This window comes from Hemibagrus wyckioides, linkage group LG10, assembly GCF_019097595.1.
Source record: "Hemibagrus wyckioides isolate EC202008001 linkage group LG10, SWU_Hwy_1.0, whole genome shotgun sequence".
NCBI lineage: Eukaryota > Metazoa > Chordata > Actinopteri > Siluriformes > Bagridae > Hemibagrus > Hemibagrus wyckioides.
The window spans coordinates 21,829,818-21,854,345 of record NC_080719.1 but is presented as its reverse complement, the minus strand read 5'-3'; the positions used below and the strand labels follow the sequence as shown (position 1 = coordinate 21,854,345).

Genomic DNA, 24,528 nt, shown 5'->3' with positions numbered 1-24,528 from the left:
ATTCCATTATTTTTTTCAAGTGTTTTCTTTCCTTTGCTTCTCTAAACACAATTTCCAAATTTCTTTCATTCAATTCTCTAAAATGAAGATAAATTAGATGTCAGTCACAAATACTACATTAAATAACAATTTCAGTATTGTATATTCTTTTACTGTGGCTTCTTTCAGTTGTTGTTTGTTTTGTTGTTTGCTGCTTCAGGAGGTGAAATGCTGCTCAGTTGGCTTCAGTTCTGCTGATGGACTTGTCCAGTCTTAAACTTTCCTCTTTCCCCTGTTTTGTGTGTTTTGTATCATTGTCTCGCTGCATGGTGAAGTTCCTCCTGATTAGACTGTATGTATTTCTTAGTAAATGTTCAGACAGAACATTTCTGTATACTCCTGAATTAATTCTGCTGCTACCATCATGAGATCCATCATCAGTAAAGATTAGTGAGAATGTTCCTTAAGCAGCTACGCAAGCCATGACACTACCACCACCATGGTTGATCCTTGAACTCGTTTGTTCTGGATCATGAGCATATCCTTTCTTTCTCACACTTTGGCCTTTCCATCACTTAAGCAGAGGTCATTCTCAGTTTCAGAACCTTTGTGTCTCATCTCTGTATTTCCAATCTGGCAATCTGATTTTTACTGTGGATTAATGGTTCACATCTTGTGGTATGACCTTGATATTGGTGATTGAGAGAACTTCACCCATGAAACATCCACACCTAGAGGATGTTGGTGGAGTCACTGACTGTTGTTTTAGGGTTTTTCTTCACATCTCTCACAATGTCTCTGTCTACTGTTGTTTTCTTTGGTCAACCTGTTGCTTGTCTGATTATTAGTACACCAGTGGTTTATCAACAAATTCAGTCTTCACAGGTGAAACTTAGGTCTCACTTTCAGAGCTATTCATTGTTCCAATATTTTTTTGGTCAAATGAGAAATTGGTGGGTCCAAACAAAAGGTGTCATGTTCCGAGTTGTTTATCAAATGTAGATGTAAAAATCAGGTTCTGATTTATGATTTCATATTTATCCTTTAACCTGTCTTCAGTGTATTGCAAAAACAATAGAACTGGTCTTGCTGTTCCAATACATTTGGAGGGGGTGGTGTGCTTAGATCACTGGAGAGCATTTGGAGAATAAAAATAAACATTTGTGCCAAACTGCATGTTTCTACAGATAGGTGCGTGAAAACACATTCAACTGTCATGCCAGTGCAGAGAAGCTAAGTCACTTAAGTTGGCTAGAACTTGACAGCTTGCACAGATAAAATGATATCACACACTAACAGAGACCATGTTCTTAGAGACAAACACAAAGGACAGGAAGTAACAGAGAAGAATACAGGAAGTGTATGGACTTTGTTTCAGTTGTTTCCAGTATGTCTAAAGTTTAATATGCACATTGCTGACAAGGACACTAAAACAGATGGAAAGAAACAATACTTTGTGTAAATAGATGGCCTTGGTAAGCTTGACTTATGCACTGTTACAATTGTGCTGATTTGCCAGTCAAAAAAAAGAGGCTTAGCTGAAGGAAAGACAAGGTATGCAAACTGTTTTTTTTTGTTTTTTTTTTTGAAGAGGTCAACATTGCAAAATTGGCCTGCCTTGTTTGTGTGGGATTTTATTTTGAATTTGAGTTGCACTTTTTCAAAATGAAAAGAAATTGTCATTCTGGAAGCCTGGAAATAAAGAGAATACTGGAGGAAGAGAAAAAGTGGAAGTAAAACTGATAAGTGGGGTAACAAATGTGGACTATGCCTAAAACTAATGTAAAACTAGCTGTATCTATATGGCAAGCAAAAAGCTAGCTCTGAGTTGGCATTCGCACAAATAATTATTTCTTAGCTGACGTATTTTTTTTTTTGGTCGAATTGTGTTTTGCATAATTTGATTTCATAATTGATTTCTTAATTTGATTTCATTTTTGTAAAGTATATTATATTTTGTAATATAATGATGGTTTATCTCATTTGGAATCTTGATCATATTGCATTTGGATTTAGGAAATCAGTTTTAATGGAAACACTAAAATACAGGAAATGCAAGGGTTGCTCATCAGGGTGAAAGAGGACACAGGTGAGAGTGATTGGGACATGTGATATGGTAGGGTTGATGGGTAAGGTCTCAGCCAACCATGACAGAGCCCCTCTTAAAGCGTGTCTGGATGCTTAAAAGTGGTGAGGAGCAACGGCCACTGCTAACAATTGTAAGGAGTCATATGGAGCAAGGAGCTAGAGCAATGTCCTCAGTGGAGCAATGTCCTTAGTGAAGTAAGGAGGCAGAGTGACTTTCTCAGCAGAGCAAAGAGGCAGAGCAATATCCTTAGTGAAATAGGAACGTGGAGCAATGTTTGGTGGAGCAGGGAGTCGGAGTGACGCCCTCAGCGCACTGAAGGCATCTGAAGTGGGATCTGAACTAGAGCCAGGTGGGGTAGGGACGAAGCGACTCCCATGGTGAGGCCAAGGCCTGCACTGAACGAATCAACAAAGCAGGGAGGCAGAACAATGTCTTCAGAATAGCCAGGAGGCAAAGTTACATAGAACATGGAGGATGGATAATAAGAATAAAATGGATTAAAAAGTGACAGGGGGGGTCCCTTAAATTTTCCACCTTGGGGTCCCCACACTCCCTGGCTAAAACTTTGCTTTCTGTGATATTGAATATTAATCACTGATGATATGGGAAAACTTGCACATGATAAAAGAAGTAAACATCTGCAACAACTGTAATTATACTGGCTGTCCCCAAACATGTTGTTCCGCTTGCATAATGCATACTTCTATCTGCTGAGCATCAGTCATTGTGCTGAAAGACAAGAAAAAAAGAGTGAAACATGGAAGGCAGTGAAACGGATATGGGTTCCGTATTTTTGGCTTATCACAGCAGATACAGACATCCTTTTGTCCCCTTATAGATATCATTCTAGATGCATTTTAAAACAGGCCAAAAGGCAACAGTTGTTCCATTATAAGAAGACCTTCTCTGATGAGTGGTATGGAGTGCTCAGATGAGTTGTGAGTTTGTGTTGGTAAAGTGGAGATTGATAGCCATACAATTATTCCATTCCTCTGCAGTTCTGGGATGAAATTAGAGGTGAGTACATTGCTGAGTACATTGCTAAGTACATAAAGTTGTTCCTCTTGTATGTTTGTGGTTTAAGTAAACTTTAATAACTTCATTTATATACTTTTAATTCATTGAAATTGGATACATGAAGTAGGCTGTTAAAATTCCTTTCCTCTCCTACCAGTTGTGAATTTATTTAAAAAAAAAAAAAATTACAATTAACTGATATACTGGAACTGAATTTCTAATCTGTCTTATTTTTGTGCTGTTTGCAGTCTGAGACAATGTGCTTCTTTCTCATTCTACTGTACCTGGGATTGCAGCTCCCACTCAGCCTTTCCTGTCCGAGTAGGTGTGTGTGTCTTGCAAATGGGGATGTTGTATGCACAGGGAACATCACTGAAATCCCACATCTGAATGCCAGTGAAACATTTCGCTTAAATCTCATCAACACTCACCTCACAATCCTTAATCCCCGAAGTTTTCAGGCTCTAACTCTTTTACAGCGTCTTAAAATTAGCAACAGTACTCTTGCCACTATCCACCCAGAGGCCTTTCACAGTGCTTCTCAGCTCCGATCCCTTGTGTTGTCATCTAACTCCATCTCTGTCCTTCCATCAAGAGTGTTCAGCAGCCTGGAGGATCTAGAGCAGCTTCACATGAATAGGAATCAACTAATCTCTCTCTATCCAGACATGTTTAAACAGCTGTTCAATCTCAGAGATCTGGACATCAGCAAAAACAAAATTGCAAATTTGGATGCCAGAATCTTCCAGGATTTGACAAGCTTAAATCACCTGAACCTGGGTGAGAACTTACTACAAGAGATCCCACAGATGTTGTTCCACAACCTTAAGCAACTTAAGTCACTAATACTGTACTCCAACCAGCTGAAGACTATAGAGGAAGGTTCCTTTGATCATCTGCACAACCTCTTAACGCTCATGCTGAATAAAAATCAAATCCAAGCAATCCCACCTCGACTTTTTTGGCACATGCCCTCCCTGTTAAAACTGACTTTGTCTGGCAACCAACTTTGTTATATTCCAGAAGAGACCTTTTACTATCTACCCAACCTTACTAAACTTACACTCTATAAAAATCCTCTACTGTTTCTGCCGGACCAGCTAGTAGGTCACATGCCAAGACTTCAGGAGCTTTACTTGTATAATACCAATCTGACCACTGTGCCATGGAACCTTTTTGCTAACATGACTGGCCTCAAGGCTTTAAATTTACACTATAATGAGAAGCTCACCTCACTTCCAAAAAACCTCTTTAGCTCCTTGCCCAAACTTCAAAAACTTTCTTTAAAGTGCAACATACTTCAGGATCTACACCAAGATCAGTTTTCAGCCCTAACCAGTCTTAAGATGCTACTGCTCAGTGGTAACAAGCTCAAGTCCCTATCACCAAAGCTCTTTCAAAATCTCCAAAGACTAACCAATCTAGAGCTGAGCAAGAACGATTTGAGTTACCTCCCAGGGGATATTTTTGTACATGCCACGGCATTGCAGTCTGTTACTCTTGGGAACAACAAGTGGAACTGCACATGCAGTATTCTGGACATTGCAGAATGGATTAGTGAAAACCAAAATGTAGTTACTGACCTGCAAGATGTATTATGCCATGAACCTTACTACTTACATAACAAACAACTGGTGGTATTAAATGGAGACAGTCTGAAATGTGGCGTCAACACTGTAGGAGACCTACATGTTGCTGTGACCACTGCAGGAATGCGAACTTTAGGAAGAACATCATTGTTCACTGACAAATTGTCCACTAGCAACATCGTTACAAATACCCTCTCATCAACCACTACTCAATCAATTCATCTGAACGCACTAACCCCGTCTACAACTGAGGAAGCACATACTAATGCCACCAAGTCCAGAGTATTCTATAACACTGTGGTCCTTGTTAATGGTCCTGATATCATCCATAACAATCGGCACAAGCGCTGGGTGTTCCTGTGGATGGTACCTGCTACTGGACTGTACAGTGGGTTTTTAATGGCTTTGCATGTTGTTATGATAGTCACTGGTGTTCTTTTAATTATAGCCAATGCTTATGCTTTATACCGTCTACACAAGGCTCTGTGGAAAACAGGGAAGTCGCTTAGAAATCAGACAATTGTGACTAAACGATTGCTGAGTTTTAATGGAAAACTCTAGAAAATGTACATTGCATTTCATTTATATTATTAATCTCTTGCCACTGTTTGTCTGTTGTCCTGACTCATTATGACTATACTGTATCTGCTTGAACACTGTATGTTAATTACAACAGCATGTTAATGCTAAAATATGTATGTGTCAGAATTGTATACAAATGAGTTTTTTTTCCACATATTTATAATTCATATTCCACAACTGATCTTGAATAGAATAAAATGTGATCTGATTATTATTATATTATTTGTTTTTAATTTTGTGTGTGTGTAGTTTGCATATTATCCTCATGCCTTGGGGGTTTCCTTCAATTGCCCATAGTTTCCAGTTTTCAAGGTATGAGTCATTACTCTGCAAACAAACCTTAGGAAGTGAATATGGGTACATGTATGCATCTCTTTTACACATTTGAATCTTATTATTGTTTTCGGAAATACATGCTTTTTCAAGCCTGAAATGTGTAAAAATGTCTACAAATTGTTACAACTAATGACTGATTTAGACCAAAAAGTAGAACACAGAATCTGGGAGAGAGAAGCAAGGCCTGACATAACAGATTGCAGGCAGACATGCAGGGAGAGAAGTGAGACTGAAGAGATATAGTGTTACAAAAGCAAAGGAAGAGGAATGAAAAAGCAGAGCAAAACACAAGGAGGTCTTCTCATTATTACCACACAGGCTGGCAGAATGAACTGATGATGAATGCCTTGAGAACTGGGGTTTTTGTGTCCTGCAGGCTGATGAGGTGATGAGGAGCAGGTTTGTTTACTGATCAACTTGGCAAAGAATTGATAAGTGTAGAATTGATAAGTGGCAAAGTGTACTTAGTCTTAATGGTTATGCATTTCCTGGTAACCAATACGGGGACAGAGAGTGCTGTCTTTCCTAGCCACACTCCTCTGGTACTCAGAGGCAATGGCTGACAGGTCAGAGGGTCCTAGGGTGGGTGAAGCTACAGCGGGCCCCAGCAGGAGGAAGGGCAGGCTGTAGGCAGAAGGAATACTGGCCTAGGAAGCTTGTCCTCTAGGAAGCTGATGTCAGCACCTGAGGTGATAAGAGCAAGCAGATATGCTAATTTATATGCAGGGTCGGTTAAAACTGCATGTGGAGAAGAGGCACTGGATAAGCAGAAGTTTGTCTCTATCTACTGGCAGGCAAAGAAATGACAAAGCTGACCAGTAAATACAATCACACTTTCAATCTTTCAAGTTCCTCCGGGTAAACCGGGCCGAACCACCTGCATCGGCTCTACCCTGAATGGAATTATGTTTAAAGAGGCTTGGGGGACTGAGAATGCCATATCAGCAGGGGATGAAGAGGGAAGCTCAAAAATAGAAGAGAAAGGGCAGTTGGACATTTCCAAGCATAGGCTGTGTTATCTGGTTTGATGTTGAGGGAGATAAGTCTGTTGAGGGAATTCATCTTAAATGACCAGTTAATCCATAGTGTTCTGAAATTGACAGAAGTCTTTGGTCGAGTTAGCTGAAATCATATGTCACACATGAACTCATGGCTCATTGCCTAGTTTTGAAATTTACCACTTGAAATTCCTATTTTTGGTCAACATCCTTGTGCAGAATAGTTTACTCATCTGTGGTAAGGTTAGTATTGGTAGAGCTCGTGGCCGCATTAGTATTTATACAACAAAATTTCTGAAGTTCAATAACAATAAACAGGCTATACAAAAAATGAATGTAAGTGAAAGTGGGTTCACTTGATGCACCTATTAATAAGCAAGCAATATAATCTGCATATTAATGGAAAGTGCACCACATGCAAAGCAGCATTTCAGCATATCACTAAATTTACATGACTAAAAACTGACACTTTTTTACTGGGTGAGGGTGGAGGGTGTGTTATTAGAGGGCTTCCACTTATTCCATTTCTATAATGGGTCACACTGACAGCATGTCATAGTAACTGAACTACCAACCACACAGACATCATCTTCCAAGAGCTATTTTTTCAACTCAACTATTTCACATTTCTGATATTTCTGTTGATTAGATTATATACAAATATATTATCAAGACTATTTCTAGTATGATTTTTTCCAATTGTTGAATCATTATTTTGACTTTTAGTACCTAAAAGTGATACTAAGCTGAATTAAGGATTCAACTAAATTAAAATAAAAGAAATAGCAAAAATAAAAAAAGAGAGTCAGTGGAGGTATCATATAAGCAGGGTATGTAACAGAGGATAAGGAGAATTATCTTACAGAAATCAGTTTAATTTCAGCAAGACAGCAGCTTTCCACAGAAAGACTCAAGTTAAAACCATGTCATGTGGCCTGTGGAGGGACAAGCAAAACTGTAACACTCATATCTAGGCAACTGTATTTTGTCCTAATTTAAGGAAAATTTTTGGATAATGTTCTTGTAATTGACCATGCTGCACACAGGCAACCAGGCTATCATTCTGGATGTATACAAATGCATTGTTCAAAGCTTACAAGATGATTCTTTGGCAAGTTTTTTTATTAAGACTATGGAGAACTTATGGAGCTGTCCATTTTTAAGGTTGCTTGTTTAGTCATAACATATCAGTGATTTGCCTTTTGTTCTTTGTGGCTCGAGCAGCGAGGCTGGTGGCAGTGAGATTCAGCATTTAGCAACGTCTAAAATCTGTTTATTGCCAGTGTGCTTATATTTTAATTGACTGACTATTTTACTGTTTCATCATTAAATAAGGAAATTTGATTTGTGTACTCAAGGTAAGTATATAAAACTACACATACTGTTTCCCAAAACAGGGTTCAGTATAAAAAGACTGAACCCTGTGTGGGGAAACAATATGTTACATTTAAAAATCCAAACATACTGAATGCACAACGTTGTTTAAATATCAACTAATGCTGATATTCACTTTGAGGGCAATTTAGACAGAAAATGTTCTACAAATGCCCATTAGTAGAATTTCATCGCTGAATAATAAGGCTTTATCTTGCATGCCTGTGGTTTAAGTAACCGTTAAATCACATCTTTTTCAAAAGTTGATACAGGAATGTCACCAATTAACTAATTGTCAAATGCAGTATACTATAATCAAATGTATTTCCTATCATAAGATTCCAATCATCAGTTGAGAATTCCTATAATTATCCAAAATTTTAAAAACAAAGTAATTTCCTTTTACTAGATCAATAAAGTCTGTCTGCTGTCTGAATGCTGTCAGATATTCAGATACAGACATTAAATCTAGGCATGCAGGATATTCTTCTTGCACTGCTGTAGCAGGTCTTTACCTCTTTGTGTGCTCATTTAACAAGTGAAGCAGAAATGCTCAAATCTGTCCGCAAACAACTCACATTTTTTAAAGACTACACAGCATGAGGCAGAGCTTTTACTTACAAATCCCCACAGTTCTGGAACAGCCTTCTTTAAGTCTGGAAGCTATTTGTTTAGTCAGAAGTTTTTGTAGCAATTCTACTAATATGCTATGGTGCAAGACCTGGATGGTTTATGGGCATGTAGTAAAATGCATAATCCAGAAAATTCAGCTGGATGAAGAACTATACAAAATAATATCACGATTGATGTCCTGATCTCTCTGCAATTAAATCTTCTTAACGAAACCTTCCATATTAATAACGATGTCATAAAATACCTTTATGACTGGATTGTTGGCATTTCATTAGTTTACAGAACTATAAGTAAGTAAAAATAAATCAGTTGAAAAAATGATTTTCACAAAAGTGCTGATGAGGCCCAAATCAGAGATTGAAACCTGATCTAGAGTTTGCAAGGACTTAGGATCTTGTTCAGTTGTTTATATTTTATTGTTTATTGAACTGTTTTTCTCTCATCCAATGAAATCAAAAGTATTAATTCTGTTCATTCCTTCGTGTGAAATAAAATGATTGGTGTGTGAGGGAAAAGCCACCAAGTAACTTCAGGAACAACACTGGCTTCAAACAAAGGATGTCAGTCAGCCATTTGTTTCCTTTCACCAGTCAGTGAAATCCAAACACTGCTGTTTTCTTTTATTGACGCTCAGTTGCGTAGTATCTGGGGCTAAAAAAAAAAAAAAAAAATACACACACACGATTGCCCAGGTCAGGTTACACCCCTTTTTCTTTTACAGAAAAAAATGTTTGCAACACATTTTATATTAAATGCCACAAATACCTTCAAATGTCAGACCTTCAACTTGCATGGCACAGGAGCAGGACAGCAAGTAACAGACAGTCAGGTGTAGTGGAAGTCAGTTATTTTTACATTTACGGCAGATGCCCTCATCCACAGTGACTTTCCAGAGTCTCTTATACAACTGATTGTGAAAATATTACATTACTCATTTATACAAATGAACACTTAAGGGTTAAGGGCCTTGCTCAAGAGAGGCCTCAACAGAGGAAGCTTGTCAATGCAGGGATTTGAACTCACTAAATCCGATGGCTTTAGGATTAAGCTACAATTGCAGAAACTAGTTTATTGGCAGTAGTGGATAGAATAATGTAAATAATTAAAATGTTTATTACTCACAGTCTGTGGTGTTTTGACTTAACTTTAAAAAGGCTTAAAAATTTGATAAACAGTTTTGTTAAAGTTTTAGTCTAAAATTTTTATTTGTTAACACTCCATTTGTAGGCATTATTTTAAACAAATTATGAAAAGAATCATTCATTGCAACTAATCCGATATTTCCAACAAGTGAGTTTTAGTCTGGTGGAATCATGTCGCCAAGTGTCTTGTATAGTAAAACTGCTGAAGCACAGTAGGTTTGTCCAGAAGCATGTGACTAAGCAGAGATTAACTTTAGACCTGATTAAAAATAAGACTTAGTTCACTTAGTGAAAAGAAATGAATAAAAACAATCAAACCACACTAGGCGTGAGCAACAAGGGCAATAATATGAAAATAAGACATGGTTTATTTAAACACCTTTCTGCATGCAAACATGAATTCTTACAAATATCACAGCATGAACCACATTGTTCAGTTTCTAGGTGTCACTATTATTATTATTATTATTATTATTATTATTATTATTATCATCATCATCATCATCATCACATATGGCAAAAGTACATGAGAGATATTGTGGAAAATTACACAAAGTACTACAAAGTGTGTTGATACTATTTTGCTTCTTGGATCTTTTTGGCACTTTGCTTTTCTTTAGCCTGATGGAAGAGGGAAAAACACAACAAAGAATGCATTCAGTCTTACTGTGAAGCCACTGTGAGTGTAAATGTTCTGCAGGAAGTTGAATAGACCAGATGACTGGATGTAAGGATGTATATACACTATATTGCCAAAAGTATTCGCTCACCCATCCAAATAATCAGAATCAGGTGTTCCAATCACTTCCATGGCCACAGGTGTATAAAATCAAGCACCTAGGCATGCAGACTGTTTTTACAAACATTTGTGAAAGAATGGGTCGCTCTCAGGAGCTCAGTGAATTCCAGCGTGGAACTGTGATAGGATGCCACCTGTGCAACAAATCCAGTCGTGAAATTTCCTCGCTCCTAAATATTCCACAGTCAACTGTCAGCTGTATTATAAGAACGTGGAAGTGTTTGGGAACGACAGCAACTCAGCCACGAAGTGGTAGACCACGTAAACTGACGGAGCGGGGTCAGCGGATGCTGAGGCGCATAGTGCGAAGAGGTCGCCAACTTTCTGCAGAGTCAATCCCTACAGACCTCCAAACTTCATGTGGCCTTCAGATTAGCTCAAGAACAGTGCGCAGAGAGCTTCATGGAATGGGTTTCCATGGCCGAGCAGCTGCATCCAAGCCATACATCACCAAGTGCAAAGCAAAGCGTCGGATGCAGTGGTGTAAAGCACGCCGCCACTGGACTCTAGAGCAGTGGAGACGCGTTCTCTGGAGTGATGAATCGCGCTTCTCTATCTGGCAATCTGATGGACGAGTCTGGGTTTGGCGGTTGCCAGGAGAACGGTACTTGTCTGACTGCATTGTGCCAAGTGTAAAGTTTGGTGGAGGGGGGATTATGGTGTGGGGTTGTTTTTCAGGAGCTGGGCTTGGCCCCTTAGTTCCAGTGAAAGGAACTCTGAATGCTTCAGCATACCAAGACATTTTGGACAATTCCATGCTCCCAACTTTGTGGGAACAGTTTGGAGCTGGCCCCTTCCTCTTCCAACATGACTGTGCACCAGTGCACAAAGCAAGGTCCATAAAGACATAGATGACAGAGTCTGGTGTGGATGAACTTGACTGGCCTGCACAGAGTCCTGACCTCAACCCGATAGAACACCTTTGCGATGAATTAGAGCGGAGACTGAGAGCCAGGCCTTCTCGTCCAACATCAGTGTGTGACCTCACAAATGCGCTTCTGGAAGAATGGTCAAAAATTCCCATAAACACACTCCTAAACCTTGTGGACAGCCTTCCCAGAAGAGTTGAAGCTGTTATAGCTGCAAAGGGTGGACCGATGTCATATTGAACCCTATGGATTAGGAATGGGATGTCACTTAAGTTCATATGTGAGTCAAGGCAGGTGAGCGAATACTTTTGGCAATATAGTGTATGTAAGACAACATGACTGCAGGTGAAGAATTTAAGCCAAAATGTCTCTGATGCCCTCTAGCGGCTGACAGCATTATAAATCTAGAAAACTCCACCTCACACTGAACATAAACAGTATAATTTTTCTGAAATATTGTTCTGTTAGTGTTAATTAGCTAATATATGCTAATATCTTTCCTAATATTCTTTTTATTTACAATGTATTTTTTTTTTTAATTTAAAAAGAAAGTTGTTGTCCTTTTGAGTAGGTTCCCTGCCTAGAAATCGAACTCGGGCCGCAGCAGTCAACGCACAGAATCCTTAGTGAGAGATGACTTGTTTAAACTTGCTGTGAGGTGTGAATTGAGCTTACTCTTAAAACATAGCTAAAAATAGCCAAAAGACATAATAAAAGTACTGGCATCTGTAAGCGGTGTGGGACTGAGATGTCTGCCAGCGATATGGCTGCCAATCTGTCAGAGGCCAAGCTGATACATAAGAATAATTTGCTGAGCCAACAAAATGATTTTGTTATTTGCCCACTTCATACACATAATAAAGACAAATGATATTGTAGGCTCAACAAATCGATCTTATTAATCAAGCTGGCCAAGTTTGGCATCCACTTGCTCTTTATTCTGGTCAAAAGTTTTTTTCCCCCTATACTCAAAAATGTAATAAAGAGCTACATTCAAAAAAAGCATTGCTAGGGTTAGAGTAAAGGTAATTAGAGACTAAATTTAATGCCCAGTTCATTTGCCTGGCTCAAAGAGATTCTATAAATCTGCTTTTGTCTTCAGTTTTCATCTAACACTTTTCCTTTTGGCAGTGCAAATGAGGAAAGTCCTGCTGTCAACCTTTTACAGATTTAATTGTTTAAGTCTGTAACACAAATATAGAGGCCTGGCTAAAAAGTACTGATGCCACTTGGTAGCCCCGCTCCTCCCACTATCACATGTTCTTGACTGGATGAAAAGTGCTCTCTTGTTCTGTCACGGTAAAAGGAAAAGGTTTATAAAATGAAACTGTTATCAATAAATATATATATTTAATATTTATTACTTTCTGCAGATTGCTGATGATATTCAGATAAAGACAGTGAAGCACTGATCAATTCTGACAAAATGCCTATACCTGCTTTGGTTCACTAGAATTCATTGCTATTAAATCTATCTATCAGATTAACTATTTACCATGACAGAAACCTAGAGTCCCAAGTCTTTCCAATGAGGAAACTGAAATGACATGAAGGATTTTGTGACATGAGGGAAGGTGGCAGGGTTTCCAGGGGTATAAGGTAATATAAGAGACTTCAAGAAACAATCAACACAACTGTCAATTATTCCAGATTCAGACTGGCTCGAATTATGATCATATACTGTATGAAAGCAATGCCTTATAGATAGTTATAGCATATTTTTATCATATCACACAGCACTAATTATCTGTACTAACGGATTTTAATTTTACCTTTTCAACCAATGGCATCAGTTGCTGATACTCAGCAAGTGTCTTCAGTAACTCCATGATGAAAGGAAGGTAGTTGTGCTTTCTTCTAATGTTTTCAATCTATAATGATAAAAATATATAAATAAATATATAAACAAATAATAAGCACATCAGTTAGCAACAATCTGTTATAATTTACAATGGCATCTTAGCTTCACCAGGTGTTTAATAATTAAATGTAGTGTACTTAAAGTATATAAGACATTGACCAGTGATACATTTATTTAATTATTAATTCAATTTTATTTGTATAGCGTCTTTTACAATGGACATTGTCTCAAAGCAGCTTTACAAAAGAAGATAAACAGAGACAGGAGAGGGGAAAATACATTAAATAAATAAATAAAAATAAATAACTAGAAATAAAAATAAATTAAATTATTAAAAACTAGTTATTTTATTCCTAATTAGCAAGCCTGTGGTGACTGTGGTGAGGAAAAACTCCCTGAGATGATATGAGGAAGAAACCTTGAGAGGAACCAGGCTCAGAAGGGAACCCATCCTCATTTGAGTGACACTGGACACTAAATAATTCAAATGTAACTGATTAATGTCCTTTCTACAACAGCAATCAATGGCCCATGAGGAACTATTAGGTCATTGTAGTTTCTGAGGTTATTATTCTTTGCTATCACAAGCTGACAGATGAAATGGCAGATCTGTGATGGTGTGAAAGTCTCCAAGTGACACTGTCCACGGCTGTCTCCTGGGTCATAGGCTGTCCACACAGAACCACCCACAGCATCAGTGATCACCACCATATGATGTTAATGTTTATTAACATTAAATATTACAATAAATATCACTCCCGGTTGCCAGTTCTTGCCACGTTACATCAATAAATAAGACCCTTGATGAGCATTCTTTTAAAGTTTCTTGACACTTGCTTAAAGGCAAACTGCCTGTTGAAAACTGACAGCAGTATAGCAGCCATGTTTGTTGCGTTCCACAGCTGGCATATGAAGTACTCCAGGGAGTTCCATCATTATAAACGCTGCAAAAAGCAACTTTTATTGCTTGAGTTATTGAATGAGAACATGCAATTTTCCCTAAACACCTTATTTTATAAGATGTTTGCTTGTTTGTGTGTGTATTTTGCCACTAGTTTTGAGAAGGCTGGCGGAAATCATAAGACTAACTCTCAAAGGCACAGAGAGAGAAAAGTCCTGGGAGATCACAACATTCACCCATTTTCACAGTGAGAACGTCAACAGAAATGGAACAAGAGTGAAATGCAAATCGTAAAAATGACTGAAAAAAATCTGAACATACTTTATATTTTTTTAATTTCTGGTTCTCCTCCTCGATCAGGAGCTGGTACTTGGCGATCTCTGACTGGATAGAACTCAAAAGATTAGCACTTTGGTCTGTGTCCATTGGCTCTTCCTGTAAGCAAAATGACATTCTTGTCTGAAGGAAACTTTGTTTGAAGTGTTTAAAAACCATTTCACACATCAGCTAGTTCCTACCTCTGATAGGTGAGCCTGTAGCTCTGCAATTTTACGCTCATAAATCATCTTGCGATCTGATACGATGGCCATTAAGTTGAAACGGATTTCTCCCTCACTGTATCTGAAAAGTAAAAGTACATGCAGGGTTAAAAAAAACAAAAAACACCCACTTTTAAGGAAGACAGCATTATAATTGAGTCTAACACATACTTTTGTATTCTTTTCTCAATTACTGGCCGAACTGCACTGATCCAGTCTTCTTGGTTGCAAGCACCTGTATGACAGCAAATTATTTAACACTTGAATTCTTGCACATTCACTGAAGTACTAATGGAAAAACAAACAAACAACAACAACAACAAAAAACACTGGAAAGCACATTAATTTTTATTCAGTAAACCTGCACCAAAATGAGGAGTTTTGATTGAGGTGCACTTAGAATTTAAAGATGCCAAGAGCTTTCCCAAGTGGCACAAGAAAAAAGGTCCTCACTAACAGGAGGACATCTAAAGATGTTGCAGCCGTCTGTGGTCAGCGGGGTGACAACAGCCAATCATGGCTGTCAATGTATGTAGGAAGAGGGTAGAGAGTGGCTCCTCCTTTGTGTGTTAAGATGTCCTGTGATGCAGCACAGACAGCAGACCAAAGGTTACGGGCATCTTGGAGGAAATACGCCTATACCCTTTTTCAGCTGTCATGTGATGGGGAGAGTGAGCAATTGGGTTGGAATTGATAAATGCCACAGGTGGCTTGTGTCATTTCTTTGGATCTGAGCTTTTTTTTGTTGCACCACCTGGGAGTTGCAGGAATATATTAAGGGTTTAAAAATCTAAAATTATACATATGGCTCAAAAAAATGGTGGGAACACCAATTATCACAATACAACACCAAGTCAATAAAACCTCAGGGACACCCATCTGTCCAAGCTTAGGTGATTTTGAATCAATTTCACTTGCTGTGATGCAATTGAAAGTGAGATCTGGTGAAGACATCACCTCTAAAAGGTAATGATTTTGCAGGTGGTTGCTTGTAGCATGAGAAGGTCCAGCTCCTCCAGGATCACACAACCATACAAGCTGTCACAAGGAGGTTTGGTGAGTCACCCCACACAGTTTCAAGACCATGGAAGAGATACCATGTGACAGACTGCTGCATGAGGAGAGCTGAACAGGGCTGTAGAAGGACTACAACCCAGTAACAGGAACCTGATCCTTTGTGCAATGAGGAACAGGAAGTGCACTGCCAGAGGCCTACAAAATGACCACCAGCAGGCTACTGGTGTGCATGTTTCTGACCAAACTGTCAGAAACAGAGTCCATGAGGGCAGCATGAGGGTCCAAGATCCTCTAACGGGACCTGTGCTCACAGCCCAGCACCATGCAACTCAAGTGGCATTTGCCAGAGACCTGGAACTGGAGATGAAGTGGGGAACGTTATGCTGTGGTGGGTCAGTGATGATCAGGGAAGAAATATACATGTGCTAGTTAACGCTACCATTACTGCTGTTTGGTACAGGGATGTAATCTTCAGAGCCAATGTCAGACCTTGCGCTGGTTCCTGCATGATAATTGCCAGCCTCATGTGTCTAGAAAGCGTAGGCAGTTTCTAGATGACGAAGGCATTGATGCCATTGACTGGTCCTCACATTCCCCAGACCTGAATCCAATTGAGAACCTCTGGGACGTTATGTTTCAGAGCATCCGAAGACACCAAGTAGCACCACAAAGTGCTCAGCAGCTCACTGATGCTCTGATCCAGGTCTGGGAGGAGATCCTATTGACTTACATCATGAGTTGCCATGATGAAATTCTTGAAAGTTGAATCAGTCTCTAATTCTACTTTGATTTTTAGTGTCACTTTGAATTCAGCCCTCAGTGCGTTGATGATTTTGTTTCTATTGACCCATGTTGCTTAATTTTGTTCTCAACGAATTACACAATGTATATAAGTAAATATTTTCAACTTGAATCTCTCATTCAATGATCCAATTTGTCATTTAAGTGTACCCTTCATTTTTTTAATCAGCATGTATATATTAAATATTGATACTATTGTCTACAATGTTTTCAGACCTGTGAACTTAAACATGATGTATAGAATTATGCAACTGGAATTCTTCTATGTGAACACACCCCAGTGATTATGATCCCCACCCCAATCAATGTTCTGAAATTGTTCAGTAATTTGGTAGAATTTGAATACTACTGAAAACCTTCGCAATGTCCACTTGCACAAAAAATATGAGCATAAATATTTTTAGTATTTTTTGCTCATATTCAAGTATTACTTTATTTAAAAATCATCAAGAACCTCAATAATTTAACTTTTGTAATTTACATGCATTATAATCAAATGCACATTCGATTATGCAGGTAATGTATAATAAGGAAGAAAAAGTTACAGTTCTGAAACTTTACCGAGGTCAATAGGTCCTTCACGAAGTCCGTCTAATTCATAGAGTCTGCCATTCACAGGCACATAGCTCACAAAATGAAAAGCATCTTCATCTTTAGCTGATGACTTTGTATCAAACTCAAACATCTGCTGCCTGAAAAGAAATTGAGAAAACTCTAAATTTGAAAGCAAAATGCAAGGTTTTAGTCTTGTACTAGAACTACAACACTTATCAGCTTTATTATAGCACAAACTGGTGAAGTGGAAAGGACACAGCAAGACTAATACAACAACTTTTGGGTGGCATGTCTTGTGTGAAGCAGTTACATTTATATTTCATGCAAAAGATTATTTGCACAATAAAAAACATTACAGGACCAACCTTGACTTGGCTTGTTTCAGCATAATCAACTACTTGTTTAGTGTACATTATCAAAACAATATATTCAGTGCATTATTTAAGCTTGACCGAGAAGAACTATATGACTACACTAATGTGCTGTGTTTAAAAAAAAAATAATTACTGTGGTTTTTCAGCCATTTATGTAATATTTAATAAAAGAAAACTGAAGTGCCTTTTTTAAGCATCATGCCAGAAATTTTCAGGACAACATTTTTCTGGTTTCTCTGTATCAAGTTCCATTTTATGTTCTATGAACTTTACTAGAGGGAAATAGAAATTCTGGTGAGGTAAGGGAACGTGCTGATAGCCAACAAGCACACCAATGGCACGAAGAAGAGCATTTTATTTATAATTCTATTAGTGTGTTCTCTGAGGTAAGTGTATGCAGTGTGCATGTAGCATAAAGAAGTAAGAAGGGCTCTCCGAGCATGGTATTATGGTGGGTTCAGTGTCAGTGAAAGTTGAGATCCTTACCTGGCAAAGCTGTTGTGAACTTGTCGAATTACTTCAGAGTTACTGAGAGCGAGACCTTTCATCTTGTAGGGGAAATAACAAAAACAGTAAAAAGACAAAGAAAAATGTATTCAGATAAAAACGTTTCCAAGATAAAAATGACTTAAATTTAACATTTTTCAAAATGTTTGAATGCCCAAATTTCAAACTTGATGTTTGATACAGAGACAATTTGCATTTTCTGAACATGAGCTTTAGATTTAAATTGATTCAGTGATTAATGTGACAGTCGTCATCGGACCCTCTACTATGTCAACCAAATAGGAAAGTAAAAAATTAAACTTACTGCAGCATCAAAGCTCTGTGAGAACTCTCGGAACTCTGTTAGCGTTTCGCCAAGTTGCATGTCAGGATGAGAGCAGTTCAGCAACACGCTGACGATGGCTTGGGTTGCACATGCATTGTTGATTACCTAAAACCTCAAGAAAACCAAGCTGGATCATTTCCCTGGGATGAGTGTGATGAATATATACTGTGATTTATTTTGTAGCCAAATGAATATAAATTAAACAACACCTTCTCACCAATCAAGAGAGAACAGTGGGGTGGTATAACCACATTCACTACACCAAAATGTACCTGCTTAGCAAAAAAGATCTGGTCAAGCCTTGAATCCTGTACAATAGATCCAGCTGGTTCCTCACCAGGTTGCCATTTGAAGAGAAATATTAAGCCATGAACTGGTCTGGAATACAAAACATACAAACAGAGAATATCTGTGTTTCGAACCATGAGGAGGAATATCATATAGTCCTGGGGGACACATCACTCTTTATTTATTTATTTATTTATTTATTTTTTCTTTCAAATATATATATTTTTAAAAGTTGATTTTCACTGGTCTAGTGTTAACCAAATCAAACATCAATCAAAACATACATTCATAGATTCTTTTCCAGATTAAAGACACTTCCACAGGTCCAGATTAATCAGAGCCTCAGCATTTAGATCATACATATATCCAACAGCCAAAACATTAAAACTGCCTGCCTATTGTTGTGCAAGTTCCCTTTGTGCTGCCAAAATAACTTACATATGACCTTCCTTGCAAAAAAAAGACAAACTGTAAGTGCAAGCAGTGTGTCTATGATTTATGTAACCATTTCAATTGCAGTACTGCAAAGATGGAAAAGGGTATTACTTGAAACAGAAAGTGGCTTCAAATATTTGATTCCAACACAGGGCTGACAAAAAAAGAAGAAAATGACCCATATTTCTAATGTTTTAACAATTACTCCGAACACAATTACAGTACATATAAATAGAAAAAAAAATGCAGGGCTTTCAGAAGGTCAGTTAATGTGAAAGCTTAAAAAAAGTTTCAAACTCTTAAACTCTCAATCAGGCCAGATGTACATGTAGACTGCCGTTTTAATTAAGGAAAACTGCCTTTCTGTCTATTTTCAAGTGATAACTTTAATAGCAGTGTTATAAGCTTTTTACAGTGTCCTTCACTATACATTACTTGAGATTTTGAAAGTTCTCTGGCTCCATGCTCCAGATCTCTTCGACTTGTGCTCCTTTGCATCCTGGCATTAGGGGGGGGAAAAACAACAAAAACGCAAAGCTTTAAACATTAATGCTTTAATTAGAACAGTCAAATGTTTTGGCAAAATGGACTTTTTTATTCTAGAACTGGTCTAGACACTTAATCATAATTTCATGTTTACAAATTGTCCTAATCAGCAAAAATTCATTAAAGAACTAACATAACATGAACCAAAATAATTTTCACACGCGCAATGTACAAATAATAGGAGAGTTAAATGCATTTAAATGATCCTGTCCTTTAATTAGTTTAGAGTGGAAAAGACTGCAATACATTTTATGTGAAAGTTTAAATTTTTGAACAGTTGATAAGTTATTAACTGTTCAGTAATTGAAACTTGTCCACTTGACTATACAGTGTCTCCCAGGTGAAGACAGATTCCCTTCTGAATCTGATTCCACTCAAACTTTTTTTCTCAGGTTGTCTCAGGAGGTTTTTTTCCTTCTTTATCTGGTGGTTGAGGCACAAAAGCACAACTCTCTCTCTCTATCTATCTATATAATATCTATCTATCTGTCTATCTATCTAATATATATTAGATAGATAGATAGATAGATAGATAGATAGATAGATAGATAGATAGATAGATAGATAGATAGATAGATAGATAGATAGATAGATAGATAGATAGATAGATAGATAGATAGATAGATAGATAGATAGATAGATAGATAGATAGATAGATAGATAGATAGATCTATATTGCCACTGCCCAATCTCCAGATTTGAACCCTATTGAAAACCTCTGGAATGTCATCAAGAGGAAGATGGATGGTCACAAACTATCAAGCAAAGCTGAGCTGTTTGCTTTTTTGCAAAAAGTATAACATATGAGTGGTGTGTGTGTTATATATATATATACACATACATACACACAATAAACGAGCAAGCGATATGAAATGACAAAAACTACATAATGAGTAACATCTGGATGAAGTCACTGTAGTTACCTGATCCACAATCCCGCAGTAACGACACTTCAACACAACTCATAAGCCCTGTTTAGAGAGAATCAAATGTACAGTGGTTTCCAAGGTAATTTCTACTACACAAGCTGTGACTTTATTTAAGCCCAGATCTGCCTGGGTTCTTCTCCGTCCTGCTGTGTGAAAATTACATGCTGAATTACCAGCTTTGCAACAAACTCTGAGCTCGTCTGATAATTTTATTCCAAATATGAAGGTCTGTAATTTTCTCTCTTTTTGCACACACAACTATCAGTAACCCCTATACTGACCTTTTTCCCTCTCCACATTTTGGCCATGTGAGAAACATAGGGATGCACACTAAAGTTCACAATTCTGCAGTATTCTGTTTACCAAAGTCCAGTCTCCTGAGAACAAGATGGACAATGTTATAGCCAGGATAAAAAAGGGGCAGTCCCTTATGTCCAGTTGGAAACTTATCCTGGCTATGACATTGTGAGACATACTGTGTGTCCAAACCAAAAATGACCTCATTGGTACCAGACCCAGCTGTAACCCTGTCCGGTACATTCCTCTGTTCTCAGACACCCAGTGAGATACATCATTACATTGTCACACAGCTCACATTATTACAAATTATTACAAAAAGGCAAGACCCCAGGTAGTGAGAGTTGGCCTGTTTACCTCCAACACCACAAGGTTTTCTCCTGAGCCCCCTGCTCTACTCTCTCTACAAACATGACTGTGTGTCCTCTCGCAGATAAACGTTTATCTTCAAGTCTGCCAACAACACAAAAGTTAGTTACGGGCCTCAACTCCAACAATAGCGAGGTGGAGAAACTAGCACTCCAAATCATTGAATTGAGGTGTTCCAATCACTTCCATGGCCACAGGTGTATAACATCAAGCACCCAGGCATGCAGACTGCGCTACAAACATTTGTGAAAGAATGGCACTCAGAAACTCAGTGAATTCAAGCGTGGTACCGTGATAGGTTGCCAGATGTGCAATAAGTCCATTCGTGAAATTTCCTTACGACTAAATATTTGGGCTTGGCCCCGTAGTTCCAGTGAAAGGAACTCTTAATGCTTCAGCATACCAGACATTTTGGGCAATTTCATGCTCCCAACTTTGTGGGAACAGTTTGGAGATGACCCCTTCCTGTTCCATCATGACTGCACTCCAGTGCACAAAGCAAGGTCCATAAAGACTTGGATGAGTGAGTTTGGTGTGGAGGAACTTGACTGGCCTGCACAGAGTCCTGACCTCAACCCCATAGAACACCTTTGGGATGAATTAGAGTGGAGACTGCGAGCTAGGCCTTCACTTGACCGTCCAACATCAGTGCCTGACCTCACAAATGCGCTTCTAAAGGAATGGACAAAAATTCACATAAACACACTCCTAAACCTTGTGGAAAGCCTTCCCAGAAGAGTTGAAACTGCAAAGGGTGAGCCAACTCCTTAGTAAACCCTACGGATTAAGAACGAGATATCATTAATATTCACGTGCACGTAGAGGCCGATGTCCCAAAACTTTTGGCAATATAGTGTTTGTGACAAATAAAATTTTGAATTTAATAATGTGCACATCCGAGTTCATAGAAAACATAATGCAATAGAAACTCACTCATCCTGTGGTAATTTTATTGCTGTGTGGATGTAAGACATTTATTACCGAAGAAGCATATAAAATATATTACAGTGGCCAGCGATAAACTAATTCGATCCAAATACGGCTTTAGACTGTACAAGTAAATCAGCTCTGTTAGGAACAGCATCGCTTTAGTAAAGAACATTTTTATTGACTTAGAGTATGTTTAAATCAAGGGTCCACGGAAATTGGATAGGTAATTAGTAGGTTTCAAATATTTATTTACATATGTATATTTCATATACATCGACTTAACTGTTTATTTTATATTTGTATTCTAGGTTTTCTGCGCATGCGAGCATCGGCGAGCATCATCGCCAATTAGCGAGGACACGAATCGACCAGAAAAATATGCATTAAAAATCTGAAAGCCTCGACCAAAAGCATCCTAGAAGAAGCCAATTAAAAAAACTGACTTTAAACTTAAAAGTGAAAACAAAAGGCCCAAAACTGAGCAGCAGCTTCTTTTCAAGTGCGTTTGGTTTTTCTTTGGGGATTAGCCGTCATGATGGCTAACTCCATAATGATTAGGAGAAACTAGTGGACTAGCTCATAAAGATTAGCGGAATCACTCCAGACGCATGGTTATTTATCAGCTCCCTGTGCATCATAATACATTGCTGGTTAGTTATATGTAAACCCGTGTAAATCAAGCAATGAACAGAATATTAAAGTGTTTTCTTGCCATGTGTTGTTGATTCTCTCTATTTTAAACTAGTGTGCGATCCTCGGTCTCTCCTTTAGCGTGCTAAAGTAGCTCAGGAAACACGCAGTGCTTACCAAAGCCTTTTATCAGTTCTGTGAAAACTCCAGGGTCACTTTCCATGAGACACCATTCTCCAGCACTTCCGGACATTTTTTCTATTTTACTGATGTCAAAGAGACTTATTAGAGCATGTAGGAAATAACAGAACTAATAGGCTGGGTTAGTAAAATATTCAAACACTGCCAAGCATTCATTCACGAACGCACTAGTCTCTTCTTCTTTAACGTTTTTTATTTGTAGCTGGCAGTCTCACCAAAGATGCACTACCGCCACCTGCTGAATTGGAGTGTGGAGTTTGTACAAACGGCTCTAAACGGCCGTTTTTTAAATTTCTTCAACCAGTTTTGCTCTTCATCTTGGTCATCCTCTTGCTCACATGGAATGGTGAAGAAAATGCTAATGTTACGAATATTCATAATTCAATATAGGCGGTAGCAATCCTTTAATGATGAATAATATGTTCATTAATTATGAATCATATGTTAATTAATGAGTGATATGTTAATTAAAGAGAAATATGTTAATTAATGACGAGTAATATGTTAATTAATGATGCATAATATGTTATTTAATGAGGAGTAATACTTTAATTAATGATGCATAATATGTTAATTAATGATGAGTAATATGTTAATTAAAAAGCTATATTTTGTATATGAAACTTAAGGGTCTGAACCATGAATCACCGAGTCACCTACATTTTGTTTGCCATGGCACTCGATCAATAAGTACAGGTCACCTAAATCAAATAAGACATCTTAGTTCTGATAACCTCATGATTCTTGGTTACTTTAATACACATGTATTCAGTCCTTCAAAGCCTCTTTTGTTCAGTTTGAACAGAGATTTTGTTCAATTTATAGACTTTATAATTCATAGAATTTATTCTTACTCAATTAGTTTTAGGTCCTACACGCAAGCTTGTGTTTTCTTATTTTCTCATCAGGTTTTATTTTGTTTGTAATCTTGGTTGAAGTGATTGAGTGTCTGAGTGATTAGTCTTGCTGCATCAGCATCACATCACCCAGTTCCACAAGGCTCCATTCTGGGTCAGTTTTATTTTCTTTATACTTGCTTCATCTTCGCTTCCTCTCTAAGCACATATCATCCTTCTTAGTTTCACTCCTCCAGTTACCATTCAGATAAACGGTATTGCAATAACTTTAAATTTAGGATTTTATGTATTTAAAACTTTCCACAGACTAGCCTAATATATTTCAGATCTTTTCCACCTTCACTTTTCCCTGAGAACTCTGCTTTTCATTTGTTACAAAACAATGTGTTTTGTACGGTGTTAGGTTCTCTCTCTCTCTCTCTCTTTTTTTTTTTTTAAAAAAAAGTAATTATTTGTTTACATATTTATTACATATAATATGTTACTGTTTTGATATATATCTTCTGTTATGGCTGATGTGCAGCACTTGTGCTGTTTTAAATTTAATAAAAATAATTTTGACCTCTACCTTGGGTATATCTACTGTAAAAACACAGAAGAGCTACTGTTCTGCTCTCTTTCGTTTGGTCACTCAAACAGCAATTCTCTGTTGCTGCAAGCTTCTCTTCTGTCTTGGAATAAATTCTTTCCAATGGATTAAAGACTCTGCATGACTAATGTCTGATAACTACTACATTTACAATTTCAAAGATTTAAAAA

General features: G+C 37.8%; 2 protein-coding genes across 6 annotated transcripts; one reads left to right on the top strand and one right to left on the bottom strand.

Moving 5' to 3' along the window:
• The first annotated feature begins 1,368 nt into the window (after positions 1 to 1,368).
• LOC131360142 (leucine-rich repeat-containing protein 15) lies at positions 1,369 to 5,473 on the top strand. The gene is made up of 2 exons (XM_058400260.1): positions 1,369 to 3,085; positions 3,334 to 5,473. Exons 1-2 carry the CDS (start codon positions 3,074 to 3,076, stop codon positions 5,233 to 5,235), a joined length of 1,914 nt encoding a protein of 637 aa, XP_058256243.1. The 5' UTR covers positions 1,369 to 3,073; the 3' UTR covers positions 5,236 to 5,473.
• Positions 5,474 to 10,068: 4,595 nt separating this feature from the next.
• Positions 10,069 to 23,107, bottom strand: uchl5 (ubiquitin carboxyl-terminal hydrolase L5). 5 transcript variants are annotated; one of them, XM_058400685.1, is made up of 12 exons: positions 22,889 to 23,106; positions 20,480 to 20,527; positions 19,446 to 19,509; positions 18,560 to 18,665; positions 18,267 to 18,392; positions 17,942 to 18,003; positions 17,088 to 17,218; positions 14,880 to 14,943; positions 14,688 to 14,790; positions 14,491 to 14,604; positions 13,180 to 13,278; positions 10,069 to 10,360 (listed from the first exon to the last, which is right to left on the bottom strand). In XM_058400685.1, exons 1-12 carry the CDS (start codon positions 22,962 to 22,964, stop codon positions 10,316 to 10,318), a joined length of 1,038 nt encoding a protein of 345 aa, XP_058256668.1. In that variant the 5' UTR covers positions 22,965 to 23,106; the 3' UTR covers positions 10,069 to 10,315. The 5 variants fall into 5 exon arrangements, with proteins under 5 accessions (XP_058256668.1, XP_058256669.1, XP_058256670.1 ...); XM_058400683.1 differs by lacking the exon at positions 10,069 to 10,360 and adding an exon at positions 11,666 to 12,698 and having other exon boundaries at positions 22,889 to 23,107; XM_058400686.1 differs by lacking the exon at positions 20,480 to 20,527 and having other exon boundaries at positions 22,889 to 23,105.
• Positions 23,108 to 24,528: the final 1,421 nt, after the last annotated feature.